General features: G+C 41.2%; 1 protein-coding gene across 1 annotated transcript; it reads right to left on the reverse strand.

Annotated features, from left to right (window-relative positions):
* Nucleotides 1-1,066: 1,066 nt before the first annotated feature.
* On the reverse strand, nucleotides 1,067-7,386 carry LOC308289246 (dehydrogenase/reductase SDR family member 13-like). The gene is made up of 5 exons (XM_080730873.1): nucleotides 7,238-7,386; nucleotides 6,636-6,754; nucleotides 5,421-5,544; nucleotides 4,702-5,028; nucleotides 1,067-1,527 (listed from the first exon to the last, which is right to left on the reverse strand). The coding sequence occupies exons 1-5, from the start codon at nucleotides 7,362-7,364 to the stop codon at nucleotides 1,268-1,270; spliced, it is 957 nt and encodes a 318-aa protein (XP_080586999.1). The 5' UTR covers nucleotides 7,365-7,386; the 3' UTR covers nucleotides 1,067-1,267.
* Between the last annotated feature and the right edge of the window lie 2,707 nt (nucleotides 7,387-10,093).

Here is a 10,093-nt window from a genome sequence, read left to right on the forward strand (position 1 = left end):
AGTAGCTGATAAAATATCCTTTCAACATGTGTTGCGCTATGTACTGTTTTCTTTCATTAAGCCGGGCCGCCAGCATGGTGGTCCGGGCACCATAGGCTGCAGTGTGTCACAGGTTTGAATTGCTTTCCCGATGACCTTTGCTGCATGTCACTCCCTATCTCTGTCCCCATTTCCTGTCAGTTTACTGTCCTATCAATAAAGGCGTAAAAGCCCAAAAATAAATCTTAAAAAAAGAAGAAAATGTACATAAAGAGCAACTTTGCTTATATTAACAGTTAATCCTATCATTGTATTGTGAACCCAATGATTTCTGTGTCGACAGCTTAAATGATATATTTCCACATTTACTCCTCAGAACATATCGACAGGATTTACCTTAAATACTGGTGAAGTTGCCCTTTAACCACTTAAAGGAGTCATCCAGACCAAAACACATATATGGTTAAATCTGCCTTTTATCATACCCCTTCATACCTGCTTTAGTCAATTTGTTTCATAGCTGCCCCTGTTGCTAGATTTCGGCTGCCCCTGTTGCTAGATTTCGCAGGCTCTCTCATAACTAACACAGTGGATTGTCCTTAGGCTAGTGCGGTCATTTCTTTAGCTTCAAAGTTAATATTTTTTTATTGGATTGCGTTTACACAACGTCCTGAGATCAACCAAACCGCTGTTTTGACCTCACAGGCACCCTTACTTGTCAAACGGCTTCTGCTCTGCACCAGAGCAGGGAGAGGAGAGGCTAGAAAGGGAGGGAGGGAGGGGTCTGTTTGACAAGTAAGGGTGCCTGTGAGGTCAAAACAGCGGTGTGGTTCGTCTCAGGACGTTATGTAAACACAATCCAATGAAAAAATACTAACTTTGAAGCTCAAGAAATGACCGCACTAGCCTAAGGACAATCCACTGTGTTAGTTATGAGAGAGCCCGCGAAATCTAGCAACAGGGGCAGTCGAAATCTAGCAACAGGGGCAGCTATGAAAAAAATCGACTAAAGCAGGTATTAAGGGGTATGATAAAAGGCAGATTTAACCCTATATGTGTTTTGGTCTGGATGTCTCCTTTAAGCCCCATATACTTTGTCATACGATGAATAGTGAATATAGATGTTCTACAAGATCACAACGTCCATTTCCGCATCTTAATTACATTTAGAAAATGTGTGGGAGCCATTAGCTGTCTCTTATAAGGCACATAGTCAGGACGAGAGATTTCAGTTGTCCTCCATCGCTATAACATGACAATGTTACACAAGTCTCAACATCACAGTGTTTCAGGAGAGGTTGGTTAACCTTTCACTCACTTCCCACAGCTTCCTGGCCAAGCCGTCGTCTCGCCCCTTGGCACCCACTTCCCGCAGCGCACAGGAGAAGAAGTAGCGCCCACTGAGGGGTTCGATGCCCTCCTGTAGGGCACAGTGCAGGGTGGTCTGAGCGCCCCCTTCAGGGTCCAGGAAGAACAGCTTGGCCACGGGCATCAGGAGAAGCCGCTGCCATAGGCTCATATTGCGACACAGTTCTGTATGGATGACTCCTGTTAAGACGGAAAGGCGATTACTCTTTGTGGGACCCAACAGCATGGAGGAAAGTGTGGTTCTGGTGCAGGCGTGCAAAAGTCAATCCAACTAATCGATTCAATCAAGAAAAAAAGAACATTTGGGGAGAAACATTTAGATTTAGCATTTCTCCCAACATTTTTTAGAAATGGCGAAAATAGACAATCTACAATTTATGTGTCACAATGTGAGCTTGTAGATCGCTTCTTTTTGTTTTGTTTTTGTGCGACACTATTGTATGACAAAGTATAAAATAGAGCAGGTTAATCAGATACGAATAATAATAATAATAATGATAATAATATAAATCCATTAGAATTAATTCATCTCAATTCATTGAGTTATACTGTATATATATATATATATATAAATAAAAGCGTGCGTCTCGATTATGTCATTAAACACTGAGCTTTGGCTTCAGAATTGGAAGAGGTGTAGAGAGGTATTTTTGCCAGTTAACATTAAATGGGACCCTCGGGTGCTAAACGTCCTTTGGACTGAAAACTGCCGTTAAAAATAGATGTATTATTCTTTCAATTTAACAACTTTCAAATAACAGTGTCTTAACTTAACTCGTCACTTTAGCATCAGCGGATTAAAGCTGGCCAGGGGTTCTGAATGTGACAACGAACCATATTAACTAACCAAAGATACTGTAGCACCAACATCAGAACAATGCCAATGCTATATACATTCTACTGGTTACAGTATTGAACAAACATCTGGCAGAATCATTCAACAATGACACACCTAACACCTTGTCTACCTAGCAATCACAATAATTACTATGCTAGAGCTGGACAATTTATCAATACTAGAAGCTGGGCCGCCCTTCGGGCGGCCCAGCGTCTAGTCGGCGACCTGGCCAACTCGGAACAATGTAAATAGGGAATGAATGCCCCGCCCTTTAATGCAAACCCCATTATACCTGTTTTCATAGGACCCGTTTTGACCATTTGTCTGCCTGTGTCCATTTTTGCCCATATATGGAGATATCTGTATCTGTCTGTCGGTGTCCATTTTATGTCCATATATGGAGATCACTGCAGTTATAGTTCTGGGTCCATTTTATGCCCATATATGCCCATTGCCCATATATGGAGATATCTGTCTATCTGCATCCATTTTATGCCCATATATGGAGATCTCTGTATCTGTCTGTCTGTGTCCCTTTTATGCCCGTATATGGAGATCTTTGTGATTCTGCATCCATTGTATGCCCATATATGCCATATATGGAGATATCTGTTTATCTGCGTCCATTTTATGCCCATATATGAGATTTCTGGGCCGCCCTTCGGGCGGCCCAGCGTCTAGTCGGCGACCTGGCCAACTCGGAACAATGTAAATAGGGAATGAATGCCCCGCCCTTTAATGCAAACCCCATTATACCTGTTTTCATAGGACCCGTTTTGACCATTTGTCTGCCTGTGTCCATTTATGCCCATATATGGAGATATCTGTATCTGTCTGTCTGTCGGTGTCCATTTTATGTCCATATATGGAGATCACTGCAGTTATAGTTCTGGGTCCATTTTATGCCCATATATGCCCATATATGGAGATATCTGTCTATCTGCGTCCATTTTATGCCCATATATGGAGATCTCTGTATCTGTCTGTCTGTGTCCCTTTTATGCCCGTATATGGAGATCTTTGTGATTCTGCATCCATTGTATGCCCATATATGCCATATATGGAGATATCTGTTTATCTGCGTCCATTTTATGCCCATATATGAGATTTCTGTCGCTTTTTCAAACAGATGGTCAAAACGGGTCCTATGACAACAGGTATAATGGGGTTTGCATTAAAGGGGGAACCGGCACTGTGTCTGCAACACAGTCGGAGGCACAGACAGATACAGAGATCTCCATAATGGGAATAAAGGGACACAGACAAACAGATGGAGGAGGAGACAAACTTAATGCAAACCCCATTATACCTGTTGTCATAGGACCCGTTTTGACCATCTGTTTGCCTGTGTCCATTTATGCCCATATATGGAGATATCTGTATCTGTCTGTCTGCGTCCACTTTATGCCCATATATGGAGATCTTTGACCATCTCTTTGCCTGTGTCCATTTATGCCCATATATGGAGATATCTGTATTTGTCTGTCTGCATCCATTTTATGCCCATAAATGGAGATCTATGCAGACAGTGCCAGTTCCGGAAAATCCTGATGTCAGACATCAGAATCCGAACCTTTCGTGCTGGTTCCAGAAAATCGTGTATCGGGTCGGGTCGGGTCGAGGCCGAGCACTGCACTACCTGCTGCGGTGGGGAACGCACGTGCCGAATTTGAAATAGGGAATGAATGCCCCACCCTTTAATGCAAACCCCATGAATGCCCCACCCTTTAATGCAAACCCCAATATACCTGTTGTCATAGGACCCGTTTTGACCATCTGTTTGTCTTTGTCCACTTATGCCCATATATGAAGATCTCTGCACACACAGTACCGGTTGCAGAAAACTCTGATGTCAGACTTTATGCCCATATCTGGAGAACGCGCGTGCCGGTGGGAAGAAGGGTTCTCGAGATACGCGGATTACATACATACATACACATTCACAGAGATTTTGTGTTGACTCATGTGGCGTACGTGATGTCAGAGCCTTTTATGAAGTGACGTCACAATGACTCAGCGCTTGCGCCGATTTCCTCCGGAACAGCCTGATGTCAACAATCAGCTCCGCATAAGGAGATTCCGAACGTTTCGCGGCGGTTTCGGAAAACCGCGAGTCGGGTCGGGTCGAGGCCCGGCACTGCACTCCGCGCGGCGGCGGGGAACGCGCGTGCCGAATCTGAAGCCGGTGGGACGAACGGTTCTCGAGATACGCGGATTACAAACAAACAGACAGAGATTTGTCGCATTTATAGATAGATTATGATATTGTGATATGAGACCACATATTAGGGATTTATGATATACTGTAATTGTTTGATATGGCTTGTGGATCTGCTATTTTAGCTTTTTAAACTTTTTGGAATAAAAACAAATTAATTGATATTATCACATTACAAAACAATATTATCACAATATCGATATATCACAAAAAAAACTACTAAAAATCACAATGATTGCTAGCATAATACTCCGCCAAGTGAAAATAGTTCCTTCCTTTTCACAGTGGTAACACTGACCTGGGTGAAGGCTGAAGCAGGTGACGTTGGTGCCCTCGAGGCGGTTGGCCAGCTCCCTGCTGAACAGCACGTTACACAGCTTGCTGTTACAGTACGCCCTGAAGCTGTGCCAGGCTGACTCTCCCGGCACCAAGTCCTTCTGGGAAGCCAGGAGAGCGAAGTCAACGGAGCCGAGGCGGTGGAGGAGAGCCGACACGTTGACCACGCGACTGGGACCGCACTGCTGCAGCCGCCCCAGGAGAAGGTTGGTTAACAGGAAATGACCCAGGTGGTTGACCCCGAAAGCCATGCCAAAGCCGTCCTCTGTGCGCCCTTGACCCATTACACCTGGACACAGTGACGCAATGCAGCAGGGTTTTTTTTTAGGTGAGGTGGAAGAATGATATGCAACACAGAATTTGAGGAATTGAACACTCCCAGATTATTGTGTACTTTACATAATGGTAAACGTGTACCGAATAAGCCATGTCACACATAATTAGCATCTTTGCTGTGGGACCCTCACAGTGGATTGTGGAATGGACACCTATCACAAGACCCAACCCTTTAAATGAGTTCAACATCAGGTGACATGTTGAACATGTCACCATTATTATAATAATCTTTTTGCACCTACTTTTCTGCCAACGCGCTGCCTCTAATTGGTCATTCTTGTACCTGAAATACATCTCTCCCTGTTCTATTAAAAGAGGTTTGTTTCCCTTTTCCAACATTGTCACCTGCATTGTTGATGAGCAGGTCCAGTCTGGGCTCAGTCTTCAAGAAGGTTTCAGCAAAGGAGCGAACAGACTTCAGACTCCCCAGATCCAACTGCATGAACAGCACCTCATTGCTCCCACTCTCCTGCAGAAGAGAATGAGGGGGAAAAACATCATTCCAAAATAAATGCTGCTAAGTGGCTGCGCACTCATAACCTCATTAAAGAATATTAAGGTGCAATATAAATCAATTACCCCGCCTGCAGCAATGTGTTGCAGGGTATTGCAATCATGATTGTGTCTTTGAGCAAAATAAACAAAGTTTGGCCGGGTTGTTGTAGGGAATCTTCAGACTGTCCCAAAGAGAACTTAACTTTAATTAACTTTTGGGTCAAACATAAACCTACATAATCATCTATATTTAAGGAATGGAATGTATATGTATGTATATGTATTGTGGTTTTATGATAATGAAACCAAAAATCAACAACCTTTGAACATGAGCATAAAATGTCTCTGCAGCACATCAGTTTCATGCCATGTTCTGCAACAGTTAAATTGCATAATACTTTCTAATAATAATCAGGGTTTCCTGCAGGAAAAAGGCTTGACCAGGTGGTAGGCTGAGGGGGACTCTTTGTGCGTGCGCTGACACATTTTAATTCATTCATTCATTCATTCGATTAAATTAATTCCCTTAATTTTGATTCATTCTTATTTTTGCCCTCAACATAGGAGGAGAAGTTGCTTAAACAAATGCAAATGCAAAAGTATAATTGGTTTTGCATGTTTAGGAGGAATTTTGCATAATCATCACCAGACTCCGGGTGCTACAGATTTTAGGCCGGGTGGCCCGCCTGGCCAATAAAGCGCTGCAGGAAACCCTGATAATGAATAAATGCAGAACAGAGATGTCGGTGCAGGGAGAATTAGCATCAACAAGTGCATTTGCTATATGGCCATTCTCTAATGTTCCGTATGCCACTGTTTTTTGCACACCTACGGTTATTTAAAAATGTTGCACTTTTTTTCTTCGTATTACCACTTAGTAATAGTGTCATGTATAACTTAAAATGTATGAGACGATTCCTCATTTTATTAGCTATATAGGTCTGACATTGTTAGAACAGTCTAGCAGAGTATGCCACACCTATATTCAGTGCACATACTTGCATGAGGCATGTGATGAATAAAACAGCTTGAATCTTGATTTGTTTATTCATGACTGTTCCATACCGTCCTGATATCATAAACCGCAGCTTCAGCTTTCTCCTTGTTGCGGCAGGCGAGGATGACCCTGGCTCCTCTCTTGGCCAGATCCAAAGCAGTGGCCTTCCCAATTCCAGTATTGCTCCCTGAGAGGAAAATTATTATCAATTTTTAATATTACCAAACTCACTAGCCTTAGAATGTTATATGCAGCATGTTGAAGTGGAGATAATGCTTTACTAAACTTTTCTGCCAGAACTTTCAAATGGACAAGAGCTGAACCTAAGTGGCAGCAAAATTGTTGGGCTAGAATTAGGCATGGAGTGCAACAAATTAGAATGCCACCGAGATTTAGACTTCACTAGAATGTAATGCATTCTATGGCTGTATAGTAGACATATATGGGAAAAGCAGGCAGTATTCTAGTTCTTCTCCAAGAACAGCAATGTTTAGTGGTTAGTAGTAACTTAGCACTATGCAGAACTCAGTAAACTTTATACGGTTGCAAAATGTATTTTACAGTTGAAAAGAACAGGTTATGGTGAACTTATGAATCTGTCTGAACTCTGAAGTCTCAACATAACATGAGCAGCTTTGGCACACAAAGAAGAAAGTGCAAATGAGACCACCTGTCACTATTGCTGTCTTCCCCGTTAGCTTTGCAGAACTTGTACACCTGCCTCCTCTGAAAACGTTATAATAAAGTATCAAATAAAAGACAACTACTCCTGCCACGCAGGATAGAAAAACGGACATAGCTGCAGCTGCACGTACTGTACGCGCACCGGCACATGAACAATGAGGACACACACAGAGAGAAACAAAAAGGAGAGAGCCACGCGCCGTTCTCTTGCAAACTGCTCTCTCTGCAAACTGCTGTTGTCTTCCGGGTTCACAGTGATTGTAGTTTCTCTATGTACCACTAGGCGTCGTTGTCTTTCTTACAGAGCGTGAGGTGGATGCTTGGGTACTTGGGTAGCATCCACCCATACAAAAGTACAAAAATAACTTTGTGGAATCAAAGAAAGTAGAGTAAAAGAGTAAAAACAATCTTTAATGAGGCTAGTTCATCACTGAACTGTTATGAACTAGCCTCATTAAAGGATTTTACAGATCTTTCTTTTTTTACATAATTTTATTTGTCAAAAATGTTTTGTTTTTTTTTGTTTGTTTTTTTGTAAATAATAGCAAATATGTCTCTCAGCAAATGGGCCTAAAAACGACCCCTGCTCTCCTTGAAAGTTTAAGGGTCTTCTTATTTTCTTGGTATTCTTTCTTTTAAAACTCTTGTGGACTTTGAAATTGTTCTAAATTTATGGCAGATGATAATAACATAGTAGGGGTATTGTTACATTTAAATATAGAAACATGCTAATTTGAAAACAAATGGAAATAGAAGGGTATCTTTTAGCATTTAGGTTTCAGTACTTCCACCAAGGCCTCAGCAAGTCAGCATACACAGCTTTTGTATGATGTTCATCGGTTAAGCCACTAGATGGCAACGTGGTGTAATATTTCAACATAACTAGAAGCAATTTGGATGAGAGAAGTTTATAAACAAACTAAAAAATACTTAAATCATGTTCATTATTCGGCAGCAGATTAGGTGAACTGTGAATATTAATAATTGTTGGGAACAATTATGCCCATAGTGATTTGAGCCAAGGTCAATATAAAATTATGTTAACAATTTTCAGTAGCCTACTCCATATAATGGCATTTTGCACAGTCCCAAACAAAAAGAACGTATTTTTAATTGTCCACTTTGATGACTTATTATAATTGTTATTATTATTGCTGTTGTTGTGGTGTGTGTGTGTGTGTGTGTGTGTGTGTGTGTGTGTGTGTGTGTGTGTGTGTGTGTGTGTGTGTTTTTAACCACTTAAAAAGTTAAAACCTATACTTAGTTGACCGGTGTCTCCCAGTGCTCTTTACTAGGCCCTGTGCTTTTTCCCCAGCTACATTAGATTTACAAGGTCACAACACATAAAAAGGGTATATATATGTTTGTGTGGTTTTGGGGTGAATTATAGACTGACTCAAACAAGTCACTAGGCCTATATAATTATAATATACCATTTGCTGGTACAGTGAATGTGAATCCAGTTATTAGTTTTGTATTGTAAATACATCTTCAGAATTTGTCTGTAAAAGGGTTAGGGTTAGGGTTGTTTCTACAAAATACATTCCAAAAAAATATAAGAAAGATTCATAAAACCTTTTATTTAAGGTTCAATTCCAGGTTAAGCATATTTCCACATTTATGCTGTTCACAAACTTCACATGCACTACTTACTGTAAGCACAGCCATCTGCATATGGGACAAAGGGATGCCATAATTCGACAGAGTGAACCAGTTAACTTAAACACTTAAAAACACCTTAAAAATAGTATTAAATCTTTATAGAATCGTGATCCCCAGCCCAGTAACAGGTAGGCTTGCATTCGCAGGATGAATCGATCAAATATGAGCATTGTCATATCTCAAGAGTAAGACAAAACACTTTCAACTGAGCAACATCTTCTAAAACAGGTCAATAAAGAATGCTACACATTGTTGTTAAAAATTGCACTTTGGTCTATCAAAATACAAAAGAAATATAAGCATAATAACTTAACAAGATCTCATAAATAACAAATGAGAGACCGTCATGCTGTCTGTCTAGCTTTATCAGATACCATGAAAGCAAAACTGAGAGCAAGGCTTTAATTTGCATACTGTACACACTGCTCGTAACAGGGAAATCTGAGCTGCCTCTGCCTCTTCCACTCTCTTTTCATTTCATTTGAGACTCAAGCTATTCATTTCTTTATGCTAAAAACGCTAGCTAAAGCAAAACAATTACAGTCACTATTTTGTATGTTATCAGTGCAAAAAAGAAAGAAAATAAGAAAAGCCTTTCTCAGTTCACACTGCCCCACAATAGGTTGCGTGAATCCATCGTTTACAGCATGAGCATGGGCTTCAGAATAGCACTTGGGCTGTAGTTCAGTGGTAATCAGACTGTAGGGCATGGCATTGGGGGAGGTACAGATATGATGGAAACTTACCCAAGATAAATACGTGTTAAGTCCCATCACGTGTTAACAAGTTTGTAATTTGTACTTGTTTGGGGGGGGGGGGGGCGGGGGGGGGGGGGGTAAGATGGTGTACAGTGGACTGATGACGCTCAGCTGTAATTACAATGTCACTTGCCGAATATATGCTCCCTCAAAGCGAATTGAAACTTTGGCCATAAGCTCCTATTACAGGTTACTGTATATTTGCTCAGTTTTCTGAATCCACTTGTGAAAACATGTCAATGCAAACAGATACTCGGAAAAAAACAAAAACACTCAAATTCATAGTCCATTCAAACATTGGACAGCGCTATATTCACTATTTCAAACAACACACAGTATGGTGCTTAAACCCTGGTCATCAGCAAACCTTTGTAGGCTACAACTGGTTTTCTATACTAATGTAACTGCAGTCACCTGTCCTG

The sequence above is a fragment of the Nannobrachium achirus genome, assembly GCF_963921795.1.
Source record: "Nannobrachium achirus genome assembly, chromosome: 8".
NCBI lineage: Eukaryota > Metazoa > Chordata > Actinopteri > Myctophiformes > Myctophidae > Nannobrachium > Nannobrachium achirus.

What these genes read in the sequence shown, in the direction of transcription:
- LOC308289246 (XM_080730873.1), bottom strand. Translation starts at nt 7,364, where the DNA reads ATGTCCGTTTTTCTATCCTGCGTGGCAGGAGTAGTTGTCTTTTATTTG. An exon ending in GAAGACAGCAATAGTGACAG is followed by an intron (nt 6,755 to 7,237) that starts GTGGTCTCATTT and finishes TTTTCCTCTCAG; the next exon opens with GGAGCAATACTGGAATTGGG. An exon ending in CCTGCTCATCAACAATGCAG is followed by an intron (nt 5,029 to 5,420) that starts GTGACAATGTTG and finishes CACTGTGTCCAG; the next exon opens with GTGTAATGGGTCAAGGGCGC.